Source organism: Martes martes, assembly GCF_963455335.1.
Source record: "Martes martes genome assembly, chromosome: 6".
In the NCBI taxonomy this organism is placed as follows: Eukaryota; Metazoa; Chordata; class Mammalia; order Carnivora; family Mustelidae; genus Martes; species Martes martes.
This window is the reverse complement of record NC_137893.1, coordinates 121110594-121135859: the sequence shown is the minus strand read 5'-3', so window position 1 is coordinate 121135859 and position 25266 is coordinate 121110594. Positions and strand designations below refer to the sequence as shown.

The following is a 25266-nucleotide window of genomic DNA, read 5'->3' as shown; positions in this document are numbered from 1 at the left end:
GTTACCTAGGGGAGGCCCGGGTGCGCGGGGGAATGCGGGGTGGGCGTGGCGGGCAGAGGGGAGCTCGAGGCCGGGAGGGCGGCGCCGGGCGTGGGAGCGGCGGGGACGACGCTGTCCGGGAGGGGGAAGGGCGGCTACCCCGGCCGGCGGGCGGAGGGCGGAGGGCGGCGGGCGGCGGCAGGGAGGGAGGGAGGGAAGGAGGGGGAGCCGGGCTGTGGGGAGGCGGCGCCTGAGCCCGAGCCGCGCCAGCCCTGGCTCCTCTCCCCGGAACAGGCCCCCGACAGCTGCTCGCGGGAGCCGCCTCCCGACACCCGAGCCCAGCCGGCGCCTCCCGCTCCCTGCTCCCGGCTCCCTGCGCCTCCCCCGCCCCTCGCCCAGCCGCCGAGGAGGCCCCGCTCCGGGGTCGGACGCCTGGGTCTCCCGGGAAGAGCGATGAGAGGTAGGGGGTGCGGCCGGAGGACCCCTGCGGGGCGGTGGGACAGAGGCCGAGGCCGGGGGCTCCAGGGGAGGTGCGGCGGCCGGGTGAGGGCTTGGCGGCGGAGGCAGGACGCTCCCGGGCTGTTCTAGGTTGCCCAGCTCCGCCGAGCGTGTCCCTGCCCGCCTCCCCAGTGCGCTGGCTTACTGTCTGAAAATGGGGGAGCACCTCCCTGACCTCGGAGAAAGTGCCTTTCAGCATTGAGGAAGGACCCTTTACTCAGTGTGAAGGAACTGACGCCCAGGAAGGCAGGTGCTCTTGTGTGGCCCCATTGAATCATTCCCTCTGGCCCCTGGAGAAGCGGATGTGCCCTCCTATCAGGCCAGTCCCTGCGGGCATCTACCTGCTAAGTGCTAAGTCTCTGCCCAGTCAGCTCCCACTGGGGCAGTGCCCTCAGCCCAGCAGAGAGGCACTGATACCTTAACCCGCCAGTGACAGCCTCCGGATGGTCAGTTGGTTCTATCGTGAAGCTGTGTCACTGCCTGGTGCGCCCCATCCTCAGTGTCCCATTCCCCCCTCCCTCCCACACCCCCTCGGTCCCCTGCTGGCTGGACTTTCCTTCCCAGCACCTCTACCTGCAGCCAGTGCTGTAGGCACATGGGTGCCTTGGGAGTGAGTGCTACAGTGAAGACAGGTGAAAGCTGAGCGTCTGGGAAAATGGAGCAGTGCCTCTTTTTCCCATGGCCCTTCCAGCCACCACCTTGGCTTCTCTCTGGCTTGGTCTTGATGTGTATTGGGATCCTGTGTCTGAGAGCCTGAGTGTATGTGTCTCACGGTGTCCTCTAATGGTAGGAGCACGTGGTATCTGTCATTTCACGTTCACGGATGTCTGAAGATGGCTATTCACTAAGTGATGGCGTGTGGATGGAGTTGATGTGTGCATGAGTGTCTGTGATTGCCACAGCTGGGACAGATGTGTGTAACACATTTAAGTGTCTGCCTCTAAAAGTCTGTGAAGAGTTGTCTTTGACAGAGGTGTGTGTGTGTGTGTGTGTGTGTGTGTGTGTGTGTTACAATTAGCCCCAGGGTTTACAGTCAGCTCTGCAAGTTTGCATGGCTGATGAGTGGGGGTGGGGTGGGGTCATGGGGGTGTAAGGGGTGCACAGAGCTGTGTGGCTGGTGTTTGTGATGGGGGATGGGGATAGGAGAGGAAAAGGAAGGACCTGCAGCAGTGACCAGTCCCTGCTTTGTAATTGGGGTAGGGTAGGGTGGGTTGGTGTTGGGGTAGGTCTTCTCAGCCTGTCCTATGTGTGCCTGACCCAATGGAGTGAAGTAGGGTGATTGGAGTGTTGGAGGGATTGCCCCAGACATCTGTGTGTTTCTCTGCTTGGCTCTGTGCCCTGTGCTTCTAAGCCTGCTCTATTTACCTCTTGCTTTGTGTTTCTCGCCCTGTCTCCCCCTGCCTCCTATCCTTTGCCTGTCTTTGTATCTTTGCCCGGGGCTCCTCTAGCTCCGTCTGGCTCCGATGACTCATCTGGGATAGGCATGAAGGTTACCCAGGGGAACAAGGGCCCCGCTGTTCCCGAGAGGGGTGGGGGTGGAGAGAGGCACCCAGGAATTCCAGGCCAGCCGCCTGGGACCCTGCAGCCTGCTGCCCTGCACGTGGCTCCTGGACCTCCGAGGGACCAGGTGTGATGCCTCTGGTTCTAGCTCTTCTTTGATGCCTGGGTGCCCCCCGCAACTCAGTCGGCCCCCTCAGCTGCTGCTTCAGAGCTGTGGGGTCTCAGCTGCCTCTTACATTCCTGCCCTAGAGCATGATGGGAGCAGCTGGAAGAGGACAAAGGGATGGGGGAGTATCCCCCCACTCTTCCTACCTCCTGGGGTGACCTGGCCTCCCTGCCTGTAGACCCGCCCTCGTCTCCAAGGCAACTCAGGCCTTTCCTCAGCACTGGGCTTTTCCTTCAGAGGCAGCCACCTTCAGAAAGTGGGAACTGGGGGGACAGGATGTCTGGGTCTTAAGAAGGGAAGCGGAATGAGGAGAGCTGGGATAACAGGCTTTGGATCTGATGGCAGAGGTGGGGGAAGGGCATGAGGGGTGGCACTAGGGGTCCCTCGGGATTCCAGGGCCTGGGGAGCTCAGTGCGGACCTCCAGGAAGAGGAGAGGTCAGAGCAGCTTCTGCTGTTCTGCAGAGGGTGGATAACCTGGATTCACAAGGAGATACCAGTTGGAATGGTTTTAGGTAGTGTGTGCCACCCAGGCCCAAGTGAAGAGCAGGGATTCTCGGACTTTCATGGGCACGGATCACCTGGGGGTTGTGTTAAAATGCAGATTCTGATTCAGCAGATCTCAGGGAGGGATGACGTCCTGCCTGTCTCCCAAGTGCCTGCGTGCTGTGGGGCTGCCGGTCTGGGGGTGACACTGGGCTTAGTGGGGCTACAGAGGACAGTGAGATTGGAAAACCCTGGGGTCCCCTACTTTTCTTAGAATTCTGGGATCGTAGGTGGGGAGTGGACCAGAGTTTAGCCCAGCGTCTGGCACATGGGGAGCATTCTAAGAACACAGCTGATGCTATTAAGCAGCTTTTGCTGTTGTCACTTTACTCCTGTTATTCCCAGAGCAACCCATTCTGCCTGTCTGTCCTTGGCTGTGGCTTGGGGCTCCTTGACTTTCACTCACCCTACCCCTTGTTTGCTCCCCTGCAGAGATGCTGCCCCCGCCCCCTTAGGCCTGAGGAATCAGGAGCTATGGGGCCAGGGGCCCTCACTTCTCTGCCGCTGGTGCTGCTGCTGCTGCTCTTGGTGGCAACTGGAGATGCTGATATGAAGGGACATTTTGACCCTGGTGAGGAACCTGGCTCCTGGGTCCCCGAGGATGGGGCTTGGGAGACAGAGCCAGGGGCCTTGACCCTCTGTGTGCCTGTGTTCACCTAGCCAAGTGCCGCTATGCCCTGGGCATGCAGGACAGGACCATTCCAGATGGAGACATCTCTGCCTCCAGCTCTTGGTCAGATTCCACTGCCGCTCGCCACAGCAGGTAACTGGCACACCTGGGGCACCGCTCTGGAGGGAGCTCCTGGGGCCTCTACCTGCCCTTCTGAGTCCTCTGCCCAAGCCCAGAGGCTGCTAGGAGGGCCAGTGCCAATGAAACCCCACCCTGCATCGTGAGGGGCTTGAAATACTAGAGACAGAGGCAGACCAGATGTTCCTTGTGACCTCTTGCTCCCTCCCAGGCTGGAGAGCAGCGACGGGGATGGGGCCTGGTGCCCCGCGGGGCCGGTCTTTCCGAAGGAGGAGGAGTACCTGCAGGTGGATCTGCGGCGGCTGCACCTGGTGGCTTTGGTGGGCACCCAGGGGCGGCACGCGGGAGGCCTGGGCAAGGAGTTCTCCCCCAGCTACCGGTTGCGTTACTCCCGGGACGGCCACCGCTGGATGGACTGGAGGGACCGCTGGGGTCAGGAGGTGAGGCTGGTGGGGGCAGCCCCGAGGGAAGGTTGGGTCTCCTCTTGTCCCCAGCTATACTATAAATGCCACCTGTCCACCCATGACTGCCGATTTCTACCTTCTCTAGCCCAAGCCTCTCTCTTGAGCTCCATCTAGCGTTGCAAACATGACCACCTTCTGGGCCTTTCCACCTGAATGTCTAATGGGCATCTCAAACCTACCGTAAACCTCCCAAGCTGAGTTTGAATCCCATTCCCACCCCAGACCTGCTCCTCCCCCCAACTCAGGCCAGTTGCTCAGGCCACAGGCTAAGATGATATCGGGGATTCCTCTGGTCTGTCACCCTTCTGCTTCCAAAGCACCAGCAAGGCCAGTCTGTTCTACCTCCGCATTTCCTGAATCCAACCATTTCTCACCACCGCCGCCTCTACCACCCCAGGCCACACACCACACCATCCCAGGCTTAGATGAACCTGCTGGCCTCCAGAGTGTTCTCCCTGCTCCTGTCTGTTCCCACCTGAACTATCTCCACCCAGAGGCTTCGTCCACTGTGCCTGAGAAAATGCGTATCAGATGAGGGGCACCTGGTCCATGACCCTCCACTGGCTTTCCACTGTGGAACCAAAGCTAAGCTCCTTCCTGGGTGCAGAAGCTTAGCCCGGCCTGGCTCTTGCCTGCTTCCCTTACTCCTCTTTCCTGTATTCTCACTCCACTTGGGCCCACTGGCTTTCTTGCTGTCCCTGGAACAAGCACGGATACTTCCCACAGCTTTAGGACATTTTTGCTTGCCGGTCTCTGTGCCTGGAGACCTCTCCCCCAGATGTCCCTGGCTGCTTCTTCTACTCAGTTCCCCTCTAGATATCACCTCCTTAGAGAGCCTGCCTCCCACTGCTTCAGCCCCACACCCTCTGCCTCTTGTTCTGCACAGCTGTTTTTCCTACTGGAATCTCAGTGCGGCATGGGGAGAGGGGAGGGATGGATGTTTACCACTGAGAACGTGCATGGCTGGCACAGAGTGGGCAGTCAGCCAATGCCTGCCGAGTGGACAGAGAGGATGGGGTGAAGGAAGAGGGGGAAGGTGGAAGCAGAGGTGCAGAGCTCTGAGAACTGGGTAAAATCTGTGCATGGTGCGATGCATGGCTTAGAGACAAATGGAGACAGGCAGGGTTCGGGGCTGACACTGGAGGTTGAGGACAAAGTGTCAGGCTGAGAGATGTGTCAGAGGTCTTTTTAAAAAGATTTTATTTATTTATTTGACAGAGAGACACACAGAGAGAGAGAGGGAACACAAGCAGGGGGAGCGGGAGAGGGAGAAGCAGGCTTCCCACCTAGCAGAGAGCCCGATGTGGGCCTCGATCCCAGGACCCTGGGATCATGACCTGAGCCGAAGGCAGCCAACTGAGCCACCCAGGTACCCGTGTCAGAGGTCTTTGCTACAGCCCCTCATTTTAGAAATGCCTGGCTGTACCCCAGAGCCCTGGGTGCTCGACACCAGCCTTCATGAGTCTCCTTGTGGCTACTGTGTGCTGGGCCAGGGGACGGCGGCTGACTGGGAAGTGAGATCCAACCCAGAGCCTTTCCCACTCATCCACCCTATTTCCTGGGCCACAGGTGATTTTAGGTAATGAGGACCCTGGGGGCGTGGTGCTGAAGGACCTGGGACCCCCCATGGTGGCCCGGCTGGTTCGCTTTTACCCCCGGGCCGACCGGGTCATGAGTGTCTGTCTGCGGGTGGAGCTCTATGGCTGCCTCTGGAAGGGTGAGTCATTCAGACCCCCGAGAATTTGTTTCCTGGGCTGGGGCCTGGGGAGAAGGGCTTCCAGAATCCTCTTTCTCTTGTTGGGAAGCTGTCACTCTGGTTAGGGCGGGGTGTCGGCCAACTTTGTCCCCTCCATGCCCGTGGGCCTGTGGAGGGACACAGGAAGGGACTGATGCAAGGGAGCGGGAGAGAGGCTTCCTGCCGCTAACATCACCTGCGCACCCTGCCCCAGACGGACTGCTGTCTTACACGGCCCCTGTGGGGCAGACGATGTACTTATCCGAGGCAGTGCACCTGAACGACTCCACCTATGATGGACACACCACACACGCTGTTGGCGGGTAAGAGAGGCAGGCTGTGCAGAACGGGAGACCGGGTGGGAGGGAGGATGTAGTGGGTGGGGTCAAGAGTCTGGCCAGTGAGATGGAAGAACTGGGGAGAGGGATAGGTTAGGTGGGGCCTTGGGGACACAGGATCAGGATTGAAGGGTAGCAAGGCAACCTAGCTCATGTGACACTTTGTTCGAGTTAGAAAAAGGCACCCCTTTGCTAAGACACATCTGTTGGAAACTGTCGCCATAAATACACACACCTTAGGCTGCATGGTGCGCCTTAGAGGTGGTGCCTCCATGCAACCACAGCAATTCTGGGAGTGAGAGAGAGAGCCACAGTGGGGAGGTTGAGGCCTGGGGTGGCACAGCACATGAATGGGTACCACTCTCTTCTCTGCCACCCTCTGGTTCCTCTGCTGTCCTGCTTTCCAGGCTGCTATACGGAGGTCTGGGTCAGCTGGCGGATGGTGTGGTGGGGCTGGATGACTTTAGGAAGAGCCAGGAGCTGCGGGTCTGGCCAGGCTATGACTATGTGGGGTGGAGCAACCACAGCTTCCCAGCTGGCTATGTGGAGATGGAGTTTGAGTTTGACCGGCTGAGGGCTTTCCAGGCCATGCAGGTAAGCGCGTTCGGCTCCTCAGAGACCACGGTGGTTGCTCCTGGGGTGCTCACCTAGGCTCTCCTGGCCTTGACCCTGTGTCCCTCCTCCCTTCCCCCCCAGGTCCACTGTAACAACATGCACACCCTGGGAGCCCGCCTGCCTGGTGGGGTGGAATGTCGCTTCAAGCGGGGCCCTGCCATGGCCTGGGAGGGGGAGCCTGTACGCCACGCCCTGGGGGGCAGCCTGGGGGACCCCAGAGCCCGGGCTGTGTCCGTGCCCCTGGGCGGCCGCGTGGGCCGCTTTCTGCAGTGCCGCTTCCTCTTTGCTGGGCCTTGGTTACTCTTCAGTGAAATCTCCTTCATCTCTGGTAAGCCCCTGGTCTCTGCCCAGTCCTCAGCCTCTAGGATTGCCAACCCGCAGGACGCCAAAATATCCACTCCCAGCACCAGATCTATCTACCACTCGTGAGACTTCCCAAGCAGAGATGCCCAGAGTAATTGGAATGTCTCTCTACTCCTTCCGCCCAGCCCCATCTTTGCTTTATCAGCCCTTCCTTCATGACTGATACTGAGCCGGTAGGACAGTGTTGGCTATAAAAACACTGAAGTACTCTGTGCTGGTTGAGAAATAGCCTCTTCTTCAGGCTGCCTGGTACCCAAGATCCCCACCTGGGGCTCTCTGTCACTGGGAGTCCTGTATCTCCTCACAACCCAGCAGCTAAACACTTGACATCCACAATAGCCAGCCCCCCTCCTTCGGATGGGTGGGTACATATACTGAGTATCACCCCTGCTCCTAGTGGTAGAATTCCACATGTCTCATGCCAGCAGCTTCCCTTTGGGGCCTCTTCCCTCTCTGACTCCATCCTTTCTTCTCGTCCTTCTCTATAGATGTTATGAATGACTCCTCTCCAGCTCTGGGGGGCACCTTCCCACCGGCTCCCTGGTGGCCACCTGGCCCACCTCCCACCAACTTCAGCAGCCTGGGTGAGCAGCCTGGGGCCTCCTCCCAAGCCAGTGGGTCCTGTGCTGCCGTTGCTACTGGGGCCACCCCCACTCGGGTGGGAAGCCTCCTGTGGTTCTGACTCTCCTGTCTCTACCAGAGCTAGAGCCCCGAGGCCAGCAACCCGTGGCCAAGGCAGAGGGGAGCCCGACTGCCATCCTCATCGGCTGCCTGGTGGCCATCATCTTGCTGCTGCTGCTCATCATTGCCCTCATGCTCTGGCGGCTGCACTGGCGCAGGCTCCTCAGCAAGGTGAGCAGTGTGGGGGTGGGGCCTGGGGGTGGGAGGTGTGGGGGAGGGGTGAGGGGGATTGTGGGGAGCAGGGGGTTACAGCGTGGAGAGCACAGGCAGGGTGTGGGTGTGGAGACTGAGGCCAGGCTGAGGCCAACGTGTATGGGGATGCCTGCATTAGTTTGGGTCCTGTGGGGACTGCAGAACACAGTCTAATTAGGATAACCGGAGGTGGGCTCAGTAAAGTGCCAGGTTGCAAAGGAGTGGGCGGCCTTATGGAAATTGCAAAGAGTAGTACAATTCCCACAGAACTGTCACCACTCATGGGCTGTGGGCATGCAAGATGAGGAGGGAAGTTACCAGAACCTGGAGGAGTGAGTCTGGGGAAAGCCTCCTTGAGATGGGGAGTGGACTTTGCTTCAGGGATACAGCTAGCCTGAGTCCACCTCTCAGGGAGGGGCTGGGAGACTAATCACCCTGACCTTACTTCCCGCCTGCCCAACAAACTCCTCTCCAGCCAACCCAAACTGAGCCAGTTGATAAAGTCCACACTAGTCAACCTCTTGGGGTAGGAGCCAAATGGGAAAGGGGGAGAGTGTAGCTAGAGGGGCAGAGAGGAGCTAGAGGAAGAAGCCAGGCATACTCCAAGCCCCTGTCTTCCTGGTGAGAGTTTGGTGGGGGTGGTATGCATGAAGGTTGATGATTCTATAATTATCTGGTCAGATTTGGGTTGGAATCCCATTATGGGACATCAGGGGACTGACCTACATGTTCTTGAACCTTTGTTTCTTTAGAAAGAGAGTTAATACTGATACCACTATGTGAAATAGAGTTAATAGTAGATACCACTATGCGACTGTTGTGGGGACTGAAGGGGAGAAGGGGAGTCGTCATTAAATGAGCTGGAATCATGTGCAGTTAACATTCCCATTCCTGCAACAAGGCCGAGCGCCGGGTTTTAGAAGAGGAGCTGACAGTTCATCTGTCTGTCCCTGGGGACACCATCCTCATCAACAACCGCCCAGGCCCTCTTGAGCCACCCCCTTACCAGGAACCCCGCCCTCGTGGGAATCCGCCCCACTCTGCTCCCAGTGTCCCCAACAGCTCTGGTAAGACCTGCCTTGTTCTAGTCCTACCTCCGTCCTCTGCTTATTTTCTTATTGTATCCCTTTTCCTCTCTGTTTCCATTCCCTTCTTTTTCTGTTTTTCCAATTTCAACTCATTTTCTTTATTTCTGTGCCCCAGTCACCACACTCTGTACCACTCCCATGTCCTTACTATATAATTTTTCTCAAGAATTTCCCATGTATTACCCCTAATCCATAGTGGTCTCATTTTGTCTGTGTCCCGTACACATTTCTCTCTTCTTTTTTGTGCCCTCTCATTGTATCTTCTAGCCTCTCTTCTTTCTCCTAGACTTGCCATGTTCATTCCATCCATCCATCCTTCCATCCATCCATTATCCATCCTTCTATCTGTATTTATGTGTATGTTCATCCCTCTGTCCATTCATTCCTCTATCCACCATCTGACCATTTATCCATTATGTATCCATCCATAAATATTCATACATCTATTCACCCATCTATCATCCATCCATCCAACCACCCATCCAGTCTTCCATCTATCTGTCCATCCATTCAACCACCCATCTGGCTTCTGTCTGTCCGTCTACCAATCCATTATTCATCCATGTTCATACATCTGTTCACCCATTCATCCATCTGTACATCCATCTGTCGACCATTCAATTACTGGATCCATCATCCATCCAAATATATTCAAACATCCATTTGTTCATCTCTCCATCTATCCATCCATCCACCATCCAACCATTCACCTATCATCCATCCATCCATCCATCCATATATATTTATCCATTCATTTCTCTATCTGTCCATTCACCCATTCAACCATTCGTTTATCATCCATCCCTCTACCCATCCATCTATGTCTGTCTGTTCACTCATTATTCATCCAGCAATCCAGCACTCTTCAGATCCTTGTTTTATCCTGTCCCTTTCTCTCAGTACATTCATTCCCATCAGCCCTGGTCTTGCCCTATTCCAGGTCTCCTTGTCTGTCTAGCCTTGAGTCTCATCCCTTCCCCGTGTCTCCCCCCCTCCTTCTCCCGACAGCGTTGCTGCTCTCCAATCCAGCCTACCGCCTCCTTCTGGCCACTTACGCCCGTCCCCCTCGGGGCCCCGGCCCCCCCACACCCGTCTGGGCCAAACCCACCAACACCCAGGGTAAGCCCCTCTGCCTCTGGGCTCCTCCAGGCTCCCCATACCTTTACAGGGGCAGGGAAAAGTCCTCACACCTTGCACTCCCTCCTCTCCCTGCTGTGGCCTCTTTTGCTCTCCTGAGCTCCCAAGGAGGAAGCTCTAATGCCCTTAGCTCTCCTCTGCTGTGCTTGTTCCTTCTTAAAGCCTTTCCCTTGAGCACAGGAGCAGAAAGCTCACTGGTTCTCAGCTCTGTCTTCCTCCTCCTCTTCCACCCCATCTTTTCTGCTCTCCAGAGCCAGAGAGGAGGTTGCTATACTGACCCCAGGTTCTCTTATAACTCCTCCTTTGTTTCCTCTCTCCCTAGAGATGCAAGGAGGAGGGCCTCTCACCCTGGGTGCTTGCCCTCTCCCCCCATGTGTTCTGTCTCTGCAGTCCCAGAGGTGAAGGCTCACACCCTGCCCTTCCTGTCTGCTCCTCCTCTCCTTGGTGTTGCCTTCTCTCATTGTTGCTCCTTCCCCAGGGCTAAGAGGGGACAGCTCTGCTTCCTCTCCTCTGTCTGTAGATTCATTGTTGTCCTGGCTGTGAGGAACTGTTCCCCTCTCCCCCTTTCTGTGTGCCCCTGTCTCTGCTTGTCTTTGAGCTTGGAGTATTGGGTCAGGGAGGGTTTGGGTAGCCATGGCAGGGAGGAGCCAAGGCTAAAAGTATGTGTGGGGAGGTGCAGGTAGGTAGAACAGCTAAGTGAACAGGAGGGGCTGGCGGTGAGTGGGACAAGGGCTTAGAAGGTAGGGGGTAACCAGATGACTAGCACCATCCTTCTTCTGATGGTGGGTAGAGGAATTCCTCTTCTAGTCAAGACTTCTGTCATGGTCTCTTGGGCTGTGCTGGGATCCCTAGAGAATAGATGATGTCATTCTTTGTTCAACTGTTTCCATTGCCTTAAACTCTGGAACAGTTCACTCTCATCTCATGCCAGCATCTTCTCTGGTTTGAGGTTGGTGGGTAGAATACCAAGAAGATGGATCATAGACCCAGTCTCTCACCCAACGGGGAGACAAGGGGCCTCTGGGAGGCTGGGGTGTGGAGAACCATGGCTCTCAAGGGCTGCTCCTGATGCTTTATCTTGTCTTCTTTCCCCTCACCCCTCCAGCCTGCAGTGGGGACTATATGGAGCCTGAGAAGCCAGGTGCCCCGCTTCTGCCCCCACCTTCCCAGAACAGCGTCCCCCATTATGCCGAGGCTGACATTGTCACCCTGCAGGGCGTCACTGGGGGCAACACCTATGCTGTGCCCGCGCTGCCCCCAGGGGCTGCCGGGGATGGGCCTCCCAGAGTGGATTTTCCTCGGTCTCGGCTCCGCTTCAAGGAGAAGCTTGGCGAGGGCCAATTTGGGGAGGTAAGGAGGATCCCTGCCCCGCTATCAGCAGTGTCTTGACTGTCTGGAGCTCTGATGTCATGCCCACATATCCCCATTGGTCAGAACCTGTCATCTGTGACTGTGTTATCCCAGTTGACCCTGTGACCTCAGTGAATCATGTGACTTTCTAACAAATGAGCTTCTTTCCCCAGGTGCACCTGTGTGAGGTAGAAAACCCTCAAGATCTGGTCAGTCTTGATTTCCCCCTTAATGTGTGCAAGGGACACCCTTTGCTGGTAGCTGTCAAGATCCTACGGCCAGATGCCACCAAGAATGCCAGGTGAGGACCAGGGATGGTGTCTGGTGATAGGGAAGGGAGGCCATGAGGAATGGGGAATATGGTAGAGAACAACAGGGGGTGTGGCTGGGGAAGGAAGTTTGCATCTCAGGCTGATCTCAGGCCGGGTCTCAGTGTCACTAGTGAGTCAGCTTGTCTGCTGGGGTTAGGGTGCTGGTCTGCGTGAGCAGGAGAGAAAGGACAGATCAGCCGCTCAGTGTCCCTGCCACCTCCCCACTTTTCTAGGAATGATTTCCTGAAGGAGGTGAAGATCATGTCGAGGCTAAAGGATCCAAACATCATCCGGCTCCTGGGCGTGTGTGTGCAGGATGACCCCCTCTGCATGATTACCGATTACATGGAGAATGGTGACCTTAACCAGTTCCTCAGTGCCCACCAGCTAGAGGACAAGGTGGCCGAGGGGGCCCCCAGAGACGGGGAGGCTGCCCCAGGGCCCACCATCAGGTACCCACTTACCCAGGCTGGCCCTTCTCTGAGAGCTCATCAGGGAGGGGTCTCCTCTCCCCTTGCTCCAACCTGGATCCAGCATGGGATGTGGGAGCAGGTAGTGAGGTTCGCGAGGTGGGGACTGGGGTGAGGAATACATGGCCATGTTCATCTGGGGACTGAGAAGCAAGAAGTTACTACAGAGGGTTGCTGAAGGGACTTGGACTCTGTCAGGAATCTCCCTCTGCTCTCGCTCACCCTCACTGCCTGAGTCCAGACAACAGAGCAGCAGCTCCCTGGGTCAGATGAGCCAAACAAGCATTGTGTGGGCACCTACCCCTGGCCTCTGCGTGGGCATTCCATCTCTGCACCAGCTGTAGGCAGGACCCAGTCCCAGGGAGTGGGCCCCCCCCTTCCTCTCCCAGGAATCTGTGAGGTGGGTATGAGTCTGGGACTGCCTCTAGGGACCCTCTCTCGTTGGCTCTGTCCTCAGCTACCCCATGCTGCTACATGTGGCGGCTCAGATTGCCTCGGGCATGCGCTATCTGGCCACACTCAACTTTGTACATCGGGACCTGGCCACAAGGAACTGCCTGGTTGGGGAAAATTTCACTATCAAAATCGCTGACTTCGGCATGAGCCGGAACCTCTATGCTGGGGACTATTATCGCGTGCAGGGCCGGGCAGTGCTGCCCATCCGGTGGATGGCCTGGGAGTGCATCCTCATGGTGAGAGGCCCTGAGAGAGGTGGACAGGGCAGGGCTGGGTAGGGGTGGGCAGGGGAGGGCAGGGCGGGGAAGCACTGGCTGCTCTGTGGTCTCTGTCAAGTCACTTGCCTTCCCCGCACTGCAGTTCCCTCATCTCTGAAGTGAGGATTTGGGCCAGTGCTCTGTAAGTTTCCCTCTGGCTCTAGGGACCAGAGAAAGTAGGGAGGAGTGGTATGATGGGAAAGGGTTCAGGAGCCAAGAGTGGGTACAAAAGCAGTAGTCAGGGAGCAATAGAGGTAAGGGGAGACAGGAGGCTAGAGATCAAAAGGTAGGAGTTGGGAGAGAATCAGGACCAGAAAATGAGGGTCATGGTGGAAAAGAAGGGTGCGTAGAAGAAGGAAGAGTTCCGGGAGAGGACTAGAGCCTGAGAAAGAAGGCAGAGCCGAAGGAGGGAGGAGCAGGCTTTTCGGGAGGGGCCAGCCAGGAGGAGTCAGGCTGGGGAAGTGCTGAGTGGACGGGGAGCTGTGGGGAGGTGAGGAGGGTCTCTGTTACCTGATGTCTTTCTCTGCCTTTGTTGCTTTATCCACACGCCAGGGGAAGTTCACGACGGCAAGTGACGTGTGGGCCTTTGGGGTGACCCTGTGGGAGGTGTTGATGCTCTGCCGGGCCCAGCCGTTTGGGCAGCTCACTGATGAGCAAGTCATTGAGAACGCAGGGGAGTTCTTCCGGGACCAGGGCCGCCAGGTCAGAGCAGACGGGAGACGGGAGGGACGATAGGGTTGTGGGTCTGGGAGGGCCAGAGCCTGTCATGTTGGGAACTAAAGACCATTTGTTCCCTGCCTTCCGTCCACCCTGTCATAATGCAGGTGTACCTTTCTCGGCCCCCTGCCTGCCCGCTGGGCCTGTATGAGCTGATGCTTCGGTGCTGGAGCCGGGAGCCTGAGCAGCGACCACCCTTTTCCCAGCTACATCGGTTCCTGGCCGAAGATGCGCTCAACACGGTGTGAATCACACCCAGCTGCCCCTTCCTCAGGGAGGATTCAGGCAAAGCCAGAGGCAATAAACAAGAGGATTTTCACGGCACCCCCACTCCATTCCCTGTCCCAACCACCTTTCACCTCTGAAAGAGAGGCAGTGTGACCACAGGTAGGCTGGGCCTGCCAGGGAGCTGATGCCTTCCCTTCCAGGGACATACTCTCATGCCCCCTTCCTGCTCCTCTCTTAGAAGCCTCTGCCACCCACCCAGCTGGCCCTGTGGATGGGATCCTCTCTGACCTCTTCTAGCCATCCCTGGGGGGGAAGATAGGGGCACATATAGGACAGACACTGGATAAGGCCTATTGGAGCACCTGGGCCCCACTGGACAACACTGGTTCCAAGAGAGAAGGCTGTGGCCCCCCAGCCTCTCTCTCCTTCCGTCACACACTGGATCCCATTGGCTGAGAATCTGGGGAATGAGGAGAACAAGAAGGGGAGAAAGATGTTTCCTTGTGCTAACTCCTGGAATTGTCCTTGACTTTGGCTTCTCCCTCCTCCATCCTCTGAAACACTGGACCTGGGGGTGATCCCTGTCCCCCACCCCCAGCCATCCCCACTTCCCACCTGCTGTGTTTTAGCTAGAACTTCTCTAAGCCTATATGTTTCTATGGATTAAATACTGGGATTAGGGGGAAAGAGGGAGCAATGGCCTGTGGCCTTGGGGTTGGACACCTCTGTTGTAGCTGCCATATTGGTTTTTCTATAATCACTTGGGGTTTGTACATTTTGGGGGGGAGAGACACAGATTTTTACACTAATATATGGATCTAGCTCAATGCAATTTTAATATCCTGCAGTAGGCAGGTAATAATAAAGGTTGAGTTTTCCACAGGTGTGAGTGGATTTCTTGCGGTTTTGGTAAAATCTGCTTCCTGTGTCTGTTCCCAACTCATTTCCATTTCCTTCCTTCTCCTTCCCACTCCATTTCCTACTGTATCTTGCCCAGCACAGTGTTCTGTCTATAAGCCAGGCTCTTGCCTGTGGGGACCTCAGGTCCTATATGAATGTATGAACTTTGTAAACTCCAGTGGGAGCTTTGCAGGAGGCTTAGAGGGGGCTGAATTAGGCCTGACGGCTTACCCTTGTTTGACCCATGGGTCCCTTTGGCAGACTAGAGCGGTCTACTGATTCCTCCTCAGAATTGTTTTAAAATGCGTTACACACACACACACACACACACACACACGTGTGCACACACAAATGTGTATATCTCATATATGATCATAGAAGAAATCAATTGAAAGAGTTTACTAAAATGTTAAAAAAAAACCCTATCACATGGTAACCTATGTGTTTTTAAAATATATTTAATAACAATATCTAGTAGGAGGTGTAATAACTACTAACATTCTCCAAATAGTAATAAGCAAAAAAGGTACTTAATACTCCAAGATTTCCTCAAAAGTAGTGGGATACGAAAAGAGCTGTGGTGTCTCAGTGACAAGTGCTGGGTCCTGCTAATACTACCGGGGGTTTTGCTTATATTCATACTTGCAGGAAATGCCAAATTCCTGTTAGAGGTTAATAAAAACAGAGGTGTACATTTTGGGGGCCCTAATTCTAGGACCCCCCTTCAAGGGTCTGGAAGTCCCAGGCAGAGAATCTTTGGATTTGGCTGATGAGATGCACAGATGAGCTGATAGGTGTGAGCTATTTGTGTGGGAACCAGAATCAAGAGCTTAAATTATTTCAGAGGTTTGAAAGGATGAGCCACAACCACCAACAGAGCATTAACAGAGTTTTAAATTGGTTGGAAAAAAAATCACTTGCAAGTAGTGGAAAAGGCAAACTTATCTTGCTGGAAGTTTGTGTGAAATAAAGACCCTGGGGTCTTGGTTGATGATATTCACCAAATGAGCCAACTGGATAAGGGGAGAGGCAGACTCTTCTGCTGAGCAGGGAACCTGATGTGGGGCTCGATCCCAGGACCTTGGGATCGTGACCTGAGCCGAAGGCAGCCACTTAACCGACTGAGCCACCCAGGTGTCCCGTGATCTATGTTTTAAGACATGTTGATGGGTCAGGAGTTTAGAGGCCAGGACCCAGAATGGTGAACAACAGATGCCATGGCCGTGAGCTGAGAACTCCCAAAGCTCTAGACATATGCAATCACCTGGAATTCATTTGAACTTGTCTCAGAATATTCAAACCTGCTCCTCCATGGGGTCCCGAAGTCAGTGAATGGCAGCATCATCCATTCGGCTTCACATGCCAAAACCTTGGGGATCATCCCCGATGCCTCTCCTCCCCTCTTCTCACTTTCCAAGGCCAGCCTATCATGAAGCTCTGTTGATCTTGCTTCCCAGATCCCCCTTAAATTTGTCATTTCTCTTCATCTCCATCACCATCCTGGCACATGCTACCTCCATCTTGCCCGGACTACTGCAGTAGTTTCCCAGGCTCTATTCCTGCTCTTTGATTTGTTTTCTGCTGCTGCCAAACATAAATCTGACCCTGCTACTTTATTTCAAATCCTTTAATGGCTTCCTGTTGACCTTAGAATAAAGAACAAAATCTTCCTGACCAAGTTTGCCCACCTCATTCTTCAGCAACCTCCCCCACTCTGTCCTTTATACACCACTGGCCTAGTTCCAGTTCCTGTAACTGCCCACAGTCCCTCCTGCCATGGCCTTTGCAGAATCTTGTTCCCCTCCCTGCTGTCTTTGCCTTGTTAAGTCCTGCTTGTCCTTCAGCAATCTTCCCCGACTTGGCCAACCGGATCAAATGCCAACCAGATCAAATCCCCTCTTGCTGCTTTCAGGCACAGGACTTTCTTCTTTGTAGTACTTACTATAGGTGTGATTTTACCTTTTAAAGAAAATAATGAATAACAATACTATTTACTGAGCACCTATTACATGCCAGGACAATACTTATTACATATTATATCTTATTTAATACAACATATGAAATAGTTAATGTTATTGCCATTTCACAGAAAAGAAAACTTAATTGTTTTTTTGGAAAGGATTTTATTTTTATTTTTGCGAGAGAGCGAGAAATAGAGAGAGAGAGAGAGTGCAAGCACCAGTGTGCACGTGCACGACTAGTTGAGAGGGAGAAGCAGACTCCCCGCTGAGCAGAGCCCATGCAGGACTCAGTCCCAGCAGCCTGAGATCATGACCTGAGCTGAAGGCGCCAACTGAGCCACCTAGGTGCTCAAGGCCACACAGCCAGGAAACTGCAAAGCTGGTCAGAAGCAGCCAGTAGGCTCTGGGCTCTCTGTTATTTCTCTCCAGGATGCCGTCTGAGGGGAGGAACTCTCCATCACAAGTTGGATAATCCTATTTCCGGAAGCTCCCAGGATCCCAGGCTGATTATCCAGCTCTAGAAACAGCGTGTACTCAGTTCCTGACATCAGACAAATTGCTCCCATTCACTGCATCCCTTCAGGCAGGACTCTCCAAGAGAATCTGTGATCACAGAAACGGTCTATAGCTGCACCACCCAATAGGTAGCCACTAGTCACATGTGACTACTGACTACTTGAAATGGGGCTAATGTGGCTGAGGAACTGAAGTTAAAATTTTAGTTAATTTAAATTTAAATAGCCACAGGTGGTTATAGTGGCTCCTCTTCTGGACAGGGTAGCCTTAAAGAGTTTTCCCTACACTATAGGAACTGTCACCTGGTCCACCCAGCTTCTGCTGGTTTGCACCTGTCAGAATGAAGCACATGACCTATTTCAGTTTTACACACCCATAAAAAGCTTCTTACAAAGATGGCACTGAACTAGGCAAGCCATTTTGTAATCCGCTTTTCTCCCTCTCATGATAGGTAGTACATAGTTCGGCCACTATGCATACGGTGTCCTTTCTAAGTGTTGCCAGTATTCTACATTGTTGTGATGACCCACATTTTGGGACATTCAGGCTGTTTCCATTGTTTTCACAATACAATAACAGACACACTTCTTTTTTTTTTTTTTTTTAAAGATTTTACTTATTTATTTGACAGAGAGATCACAAGTAGGCAGAGAAGCACGCAGAGAGAGAGTGGGAAGCAGACTCCCTGCAGAGCAGAGAGCCTGACACAGGGCTTGCTCCCAGGACCCTGAGATCATGACCTGAGCCGAAGGCAGAGGCTTAACCCACTGAACCACCCAGGCGCCCCTAACAGACACACTTCAATAAATATCTTTGCATGTCTATCTCTGTATCCATGTGGGAGAACTTCAGTATGATACATTTCTAAAGGTGGAGTTGGTAGGTCAAACGGCAGTCACATTCAAATAACTGGACATACCGCCAAAGCCCCCTTTAAAAGGTGTGACTGAAGTCGACCTTCAACAGAAGTATTATAAGTACTGTATGCTCCTGTGCGGTGACAACGAGGTTGTCAATCCCTAATTTTTTTTTCTAATCAGATATTATATTGTTTCTTTAATTTGCTTTTCCTTAATTACTGGTAGAGATGAGAGCTTTTTCATTTGGTTATAAACAATTCCTATTTTTCCTGTTTATTGCCTGTTACATCTTTCTACAGTCTTTCTTTCTTTCTTTTTTTTTTTTTAAGACTTTATTTATTTATTTATTTGTCAGAGAGAGAGCACAAGCAGAGGGAACAGCAGGCAGAGGGAGAAGCAGACTCCCCGCTGAGCAAGGAGCCCCATGTGGGACTCAATGCCAGGACCCTGGGATCATGATCTGAGCCAAACGCAGAGGCTTAACCTACTGAGCTATCCAGGAGTCTCTCTTCCTACAGTCTTTCTATTCCGTTCTTCTTCTTACTGCTTTGTAAAAGCTCTCTGTATTGTCTATTTTGTTAAATATTTCTTCCAGACTAATTTGTCTCTTATTTTACTTAAGGTTAACCGTAAAAACGCTTTGTCAGTTTTGTGTCATTCTTGAGGATTTTATGCAGCACTGTTAAAGAAACGGAAAAACAAAACAAGCACGAGTGAGCATAACAGGGTCTTACACAGTTCTTGCCATTTTGGTCCGTGTCCCCTCACATGTACTTCAAATCCCAGCCTCAGGTTTTTCCAGATGAAAGACTGTGGGCAAATTTCCTAATCTCACTGGGCTTCGGTCTTCTAGTCTGTAAAGTGGGAATAATAAAACTTGCTTCATAGGAACTTGGGGATACTTGTAGTTCTGGCTTGGCTTAAGACGTTCCCTTCCCTTTCCCCGCAGTAGCCTCATGAATCAAATCAGACCCAACAACTGGTTTCTTTAAAAATTGTATTAAAGAAACGGGGTGGGTGGGAGCATGGTGGACGTGGTAAAATTAACACTGAGTATTTACGCGCCGAGTGCGGAGTAGTGCTAACTCTTACCTCGCAAGAACGCTCTATAGAGTGCTGTACTCCATGAGGACCAAAGAGCTCAAGGAGCTCAGTTTCGTGTGTCTCTAGGAGCGTCTCACCTAGGAGCCATATCCCCGCCTCCGCGAGGAAGCCCTCGGGGTCCCGCCTCCCGCCCAGGTCGGTCAGACTCGCCGTTAACTGCGTGAGCGGAAAGCGACGCGGAACCAAGTGGTACGGCCTCGGATGTCTCCGGCTCTCTCAATTAAAGGCCAGCCTCCCTCCCGTTGGCTTCCTCGCGGTGCCTTTTGGGAGTTGTAGTCAGACGCGCTTCAGCCCACTCCGGGGCGAGCCGAGACAAGACTCTAATTCCCAGAATGCCCCGCGGCGGGCGACTGAGTGCAGCGCTTATTCTTAGCTTCCCTACTTTTCTACTCTTTCCCCTCCTTTCCTTCTCTTCTGAATCCTCCACTCTGGACTCCTGTCTAGTTGTTTGTCCTTCTCCCCATCGTTTTCTCTCATTTTCCATCGTCCATTCTTCTATTCCTGGGAGCCAAGGCGAGACTTTAGCTCCGATTAAGCGACGACTTGAAACTCCGGGTGCACGAGGGGGGAGCGACACGGAGTGGTAGGGAGCCCGAGAGAGAGGGGCTGGGGGAGGTAGGAGAGTTGGGTGACAGGCGAGGAGTAGGAGGGAAGTAGGAGAGAAGTTAGGAGACCCGACATGTCGATCAGGGTGAATGGGGTGAAGTCTTGCGGTGCAAAGAGGAGAGGTGGACTTAGATTTGGGAGACAAGGAGGAGAAGGGTAGTTCATTGTTGTGCCCGGTAGGACCTGTGGGTCCAAGAAACAGATGGGAAGGACTGACAAATTTGGAGCTCATGGGCTGATCTGACCAGGAGAGGGCAACGGAGAGGGGATTGGGCTTAAACAAGTTTCCTTGCAACTGCTTAGGTAAAAATAAGACAAGACAGTGAAATAAAAAGATGATTTTTCTAATATGGGACAATTAACAATTCTCCAGTTTGGAAATTGAGAGAAGACTGGAGTTGAGGCCAGAAGTGGGGCGAGGAGGCAAGAGAGAAGTGGAGGTTGTTCAGGTCTGGGAGAAAGGAAAGGAGATGAGTGACACAGAAGAGGAAATCTTAGAAAGGATGGGTTACTATGGGGGCCAGCGGATCTGGAATAGGAATGAGGTGAGGGATGATACTCGCATGGATTGTGGGGGTGTATTTCTAACTTTGCATCTCTCAGGTGATGGAGAGCACCCCCTCAAGGGGTGGACTGAACCGAGTACACCTACAATGCAGGAATCTGCAGGAATTCCTAGGGGGCCTGAGCCCTGGCGTATTGGATCGATTGTATGGGCATCCTGCCACCTGTTTGGCTGTCTTCAGGTAAGGACCCCCTTCATGGCAGGGACCATGTTGAGGAAGTGTAATGGGGCCTTCAGACTGGAATAAGTTATCATGAGTTGAAGCTTAGCCCTGGGGGGCTGGAAGACTGAAATGTGTCAGGTGAAAACAGATGGAGCTAGTGGGAGCAGCAAGACTGGTAAAGGTGTGGGGGGTGGGATGAGATGTTTGAGAGGTTGTTGAAGGCAGAGATGCAGAAGAAGCAGTTTCTGATATTAACATTTTACCTGTACCCCCTTCCAGGGAGCTCCCCTCTTTGGCTAAGAACTGGGTGATGCGGATGCTCTTTCTGGAGCAGCCTTTGCCACAAGCTGCCGTAGCCCTGTGGGTGAAGAAGGAATTCAGCAAGTGAGTCTCTGTTGCATGCTCAGCCAGATACAGATTTCTCAACAACTAGCTACTCCAAGTGTTCCTTGGAACACTTCCAGGAAATGTTAATGGATACACCACAAAACTTGTATTTAAATAAGTTTGGAAATTCTGTGTACTGTATTTTTCCTCTTGGAAAGTTGTAATGTCTGCAACATGGTTCTGGTAAGGCATTGCCGTAAAGAAATTTGCCTTAAGAAGGCATTGTTTTTGCTGTGTGAAACGGTGTTTCAAGGGAAAACCAGTTCAGAAAAGGCAGAAATGGAGGCCTTTGTGGGCCTCCTCCTTTTTGTTCTCCACACACCCCTGCTTCTGTTTCAGAGCTCAAGAGGAAAGCACAGGGCTGCTGAGTGGCCTCCGGATCTGGCACACCCAGCTGCTCCCTGGTGGTCTCCAGGGCCTGATCCTCAACCCCATCTTCCGCCAAAACCTCCGCATTGCCCTTCTGGGTGGGTATGTCACTTCCATCTTCCTAAGCTAGGCCAGGGGAACTAGTATTTAAACTGCTGGTGGGGGGGAGACCTTAGGGCCTCTCTGGAACCTTGTGGGCTTCACCTTTGGGAGCTCCTTTAGGAATAATTTGGACGAGATGTAGCTGCATGATGTAGGAAAGGAATGTCTCCCACTCATAGCCCATAGAGATGAAGGGGGAAAGAGGACGGAGGAGCCGGCAGGGAACACAGGGTTCCTTACTCTTGGTCCATTCTGGCATAGGGGCAAGGCTTGGTCTGACGACACAAGTCAGCTGGGTCCCGACAAGCACGCCCGGGATGTTCCCTCACTTGACAAGTATGCCGAGGAGCGATGGGAGGTGAGGACTTGGGACTCTGTGTCTCTGCTTGTGCTCCTATGTCTCGTGGCCCTTAGAGGCATTGTTCTCTCTATCCACTTCTGTTCCTCAGGTTGTCCTGCACTTCATGGTGGGCTCCCCCAGTGCAGCTGTCAGCCAGGACTTGGCTCAGCTCCTCAGCCAGGCTGGGCTCATGAAGAGGTGAGGAAACCAGAGGTACATCAGATGCCTGCCAAACTGAGTATCTGGGGTGGGCTAGGCTTGCAGGCAGTTACGATAAAGGAGACCTGAGTGGAGTATGGCCAGAGAGAAACCAAAAAAAAATGTGAGAGGACAAGTGGGGATGGTGGCCTCTCTCTGCGTATCTCTGCCATCGTCCCTGTCTGTGTCTCTAGCACTGAACCTGGAGAGCCACCCTGCATTACCTCAGCTGGCTTCCAGTTCCTGTTGCTGGACACCCCTGCCCAGCTGTGGTACTTTATGTTGCAGTATCTGCAGACAGCCCAGGTGAGGGGGCTATTTGCTGGCATGCTCTGATCTTCTCAAGACCCACTGAGAGACTACCTTGCAGACTGTTCCCTGATCCCTCATTTTCTCCCTTCCATCCCTGCCCCTTTGTCTCTCCCTAGAGTCGGGGCATGGACCTGGTGGAGATTCTCTCCTTCCTCTTCCAGCTCAGTTTCTCTACTCTGGGCAAGGTAAGCAAGGGGATGGAGCTGGGGACTTAAGTGGGCAAGTTGGTGGGTAGAGAGATGAGAAGGGGAAATCAAGTTATGGGCAAAAGCGTGAAAGATAAGAATGAATAAAGCATAGACGGGAAAAGAGGGAATGAGTGTATGAGTTTGGGAAGGGGGAGAACGGGATGTTTTGATTCCAATCGACCACTTCTCTTCCCCAGGATTATTCCGTGGAAGGTATGAGTGATTCTTTGTTGAATTTCCTACAACATCTACGTGAGTTTGGGCTTGTTTTCCAGAGGAAGGTATGCTTACCCAGATACGTGGCTTCTAGGAAAGAGGCAGGGTGGTCTGTTGCCTTGGCCTTTAAAAAGGAGTGGGGTCTCAGATGGTAGTTACACTTGTAATGAGTATGACCTTAGTGTAGAGTTGCTGAATCACTATATTATGCACCTGAAACTAATGTTACATTACGTGTCAACTATACTAAAAAAAGATTGGGGTCTCAGGCAGCAGTAGCTAGAAGGGAGTTGCCAGGACTGAGTACTTGGGTCCCTTGGGGTTGTTAAATTGGGAGTTGAGGCTCTTGCCATCAGAGGGGTCTGGTGTCTCAGGCAGAAAGATGGTTAGTGACACCTGAGAGTGAGCCGGCCCTCTGTCTTTCCCTTCTGTCTTTTTCAGAGAAAATCTCGGCGTTACTACCCCACACGGCTGGCCATTAATCTCTCATCAGGTGTTTCTGGAGCTGGGGGTACTGCCCATCAGCCAGGCTTCATTGTCGTGGAGACTAATTACCGACTGTATGCCTACACTGGTGAGGCCAGACAGAGGGCCCCAAGCAGCAGATAGGGGATGGAAGTGGGGAGAGGGAAGGGAGCAGGAGGGAGTGCCAGTTTGTGTTCATGTTTACCTGGCAGTTTACAGAGTTCTATGACATTCCTCATCATACTTGAAGGTCTTGAGGGAATCGGGGTGTGGGAATAGCCTTCTCATCTTCTCCTCCTATCCCTGGGCCAGAGTCGGAGCTGCAGATCGCCCTCATTGCCCTCTTCTCAGAGATGCTCTATCGATTCCCCAACATGGTAGTGGCACAGGTGACCCGGGAGAGTGTTCAGCAGGCCATCGCCAGTGGCATCACAGCCCAGCAGGTATTGCCACTTGGGTAAGGCGGGGGCAGGAAGATAGGCTGCATTTGAGCTATGGGGTACAGGGTTCTCATCTTATAGAAAGCTGATATCGGCTCTGTTGGAGTAGATGGTGGCGAGTTGTCTCTGAGCATAGACCATGCACTTGAAGAGAAGTCAAGGTTCTAAGCGTCAGGAAAAAACACGGGAGTGGGGGAGATATAGATTTGTGTCTCTACCACCAACCCCTTCCTAGCTGCGTAAATGTCCTGGTTGCTTCACTTCTCTGAGCCTCACTTTCCTCATCTGAAAAATGGAAATAGTAACAGTTCTCCCCTCACAGGGTTTGGGGAGGATTCAATGAGAGAATAGCAGTAAAGCCTTTGGCTCTGAGCCTGTCATGCAGTTAGTGCTAAAAAAATAATAGTTGCTGCTATTTTAAAAAAGAAAAAACAGGACTATCGAAAGGGCAAATGTGCTAGAGAAGAAATAGCAGACATGACCAGTGGGAACTACAACTTGGGATGACAGCTGGACAGTGATGGCTTTTTGACAGGCATATGGCTATGGATTTTTAAATAGCTGATATTCCAGTGGCATTAGGTGACAGTTTAGGTACCTTTCCTGCCCTCTTACTTGAGCCCCTGATTCCATTCTTGTCTGTTTTCCTAGATCATCCATTTCCTAAGGACAAGGGCCCACCCAGTGATGCTCAAACAGGTACCAAGCTGCTGGAGGCTGACAGTTCCTAGCACCTGGCGATGAAGTGATGGGAAAGAGAAAGGGACAGCCAAATCTGGGGAATGAGTAGAGGGGTGGGGTTGTCTGGGGCAGTATTCCTGAATCTTCACAGCCATTGCTTGCTCCTACAGACACCCGTGCTGCCGCCCACCATCACAGACCAGATTCGGCTGTGGGAGCTGGAAAGGGACAGACTCCGGTTCACTGAGGGTGAGTGGCTTCTGGTGGTTGATTCTTGGTCACTGGCCAGGGGAAGGACAGTTTAGTCTTGATGAACTGAAAAAGCTGTTCATGTATTATATATTTTTATTGCATGAAATGGGAGATAAAAGCTGGCAAGACACCTTATGTTGGGGGTGAGTGTGCAGTGGTAAATAAATTGTCTCAATTCTGGAATGTCGATTTAGCTAGAAGAGGGAAATTAGGAGCAATAATAATGGTAATTTCTCTGTGGTGAGCATTTGTTGGTTTTTCTTATTGTGTTATATTGCCTTACTGAACATGGCTGGCTCACACTACTGTTAGGATGAGCTCTAGGACAGACAAGCATAGAGAATTTAGTTTTTAAATTGTGGCTGGCAAGCCCAGACCACTATCCTGAAGCTGCTCCGCAGGGGCCTCACGTTTTTTGCCCTTTCTGCCTCCCGGCTGCCCCTGCCCTGCGGGCTCCAGGTGTCCTGTATAACCAGTTCCTGTCGCAAGTGGACTTTGAACTGCTGCTGGCCCACGCTCGCGAGTTGGGCGTGCTGGTGTTCGAGAACTCTGCCAAGCGGCTGATGGTGGTGACCCCAGCGGGGCATAGCGACGTCAAGCGCTTCTGGAAGCGGCAGAAGCACAGCTCCTGAGTGCGCGGGCTCCGGGCGGGGCGGGGCGGCCGCGTGGAGGCGGGCGCGGCCTCAGAACTCAGGTGTTTTTATTTACACATCGGACTGTTAATTGTTTAATAAAGTTGTGGAAATGAGCCACGCGGCCCCGGGCCGCTCCTCGCGAGGCTTCCTCTCTCCTTGGAGGGCCCGC

The 25266-nt window shown here is 53.2% G+C and overlaps 2 protein-coding genes across 4 annotated transcripts; both read left to right on the top strand.

Annotated features, from left to right (window-relative positions):
• Positions 1-354: 354 nt before the first annotated feature.
• On the top strand, positions 355-14721 carry DDR1 (discoidin domain receptor tyrosine kinase 1). The gene is made up of 18 exons (XM_080806763.1): positions 355-439; positions 3120-3258; positions 3348-3450; positions 3647-3875; positions 5469-5616; positions 5849-5957; positions 6380-6566; positions 6669-6915; positions 7439-7534; positions 7651-7802; positions 8725-8890; positions 9920-10030; positions 11154-11398; positions 11572-11699; positions 11943-12161; positions 12637-12871; positions 13445-13594; positions 13717-14721. Exons 2-18 carry the CDS (start codon positions 3162-3164, stop codon positions 13855-13857), a joined length of 2763 nt encoding a protein of 920 aa, XP_080662889.1. The 5' UTR covers positions 355-439; positions 3120-3161; the 3' UTR covers positions 13858-14721.
• A 4805-nt stretch (positions 14722-19526) lies between these two features.
• On the top strand, positions 19527-25238 carry GTF2H4 (general transcription factor IIH subunit 4). Of its 3 annotated transcripts, none has more exons than XM_080806782.1 (14): positions 19527-19761; positions 20388-20530; positions 20792-20896; positions 21239-21370; positions 21632-21728; positions 21820-21908; positions 22103-22214; positions 22337-22405; positions 22606-22689; positions 23066-23198; positions 23402-23532; positions 24181-24228; positions 24381-24459; positions 24922-25238. In XM_080806782.1, the coding sequence occupies exons 2-14, from the start codon at positions 20391-20393 to the stop codon at positions 25092-25094; spliced, it is 1392 nt and encodes a 463-aa protein (XP_080662908.1). In that variant the 5' UTR covers positions 19527-19761; positions 20388-20390; the 3' UTR covers positions 25095-25238. The 3 variants fall into 3 exon arrangements, with proteins under 3 accessions (XP_080662908.1, XP_080662909.1, XP_080662910.1); XM_080806783.1 differs by having other exon boundaries at positions 19627-19761; positions 22606-22621; positions 23118-23198; XM_080806784.1 differs by lacking the exons at positions 19527-19761; positions 20388-20530 and having other exon boundaries at positions 20817-20896; positions 21239-21366.
• The last annotated feature ends 28 nt before the right edge of the window (positions 25239-25266 follow it).

Excerpts from the sequence above, each read along its gene's own strand:
- DDR1 (XM_080806763.1), top strand. The coding sequence starts at position 3,162 with ATGGGGCCAGGGGCCCTCACTTCTCTGCCGCTGGTGCTGCTGCTGCTG. Across the intron at positions 3,876-5,468 it reads GGGACCGCTGGGGTCAGGAG|GTGATTTTAGGTAATGAGGA; the intron begins GTGAGGCTGGTG and ends CCTGGGCCACAG. Across the intron at positions 7,803-8,724 it reads GGCGCAGGCTCCTCAGCAAG|GCCGAGCGCCGGGTTTTAGA; the intron begins GTGAGCAGTGTG and ends TCCTGCAACAAG.
- GTF2H4 (XM_080806782.1), top strand. The coding sequence starts at position 20,391 with ATGGAGAGCACCCCCTCAAGGGGTGGACTGAACCGAGTACACCTACAA. Across the intron at positions 22,406-22,605 it reads GTTTCTCTACTCTGGGCAAG|GATTATTCCGTGGAAGGTAT; the intron begins GTAAGCAAGGGG and ends TCTCTTCCCCAG. Across the intron at positions 22,690-23,065 it reads GGCTTGTTTTCCAGAGGAAG|AGAAAATCTCGGCGTTACTA; the intron begins GTATGCTTACCC and ends TGTCTTTTTCAG.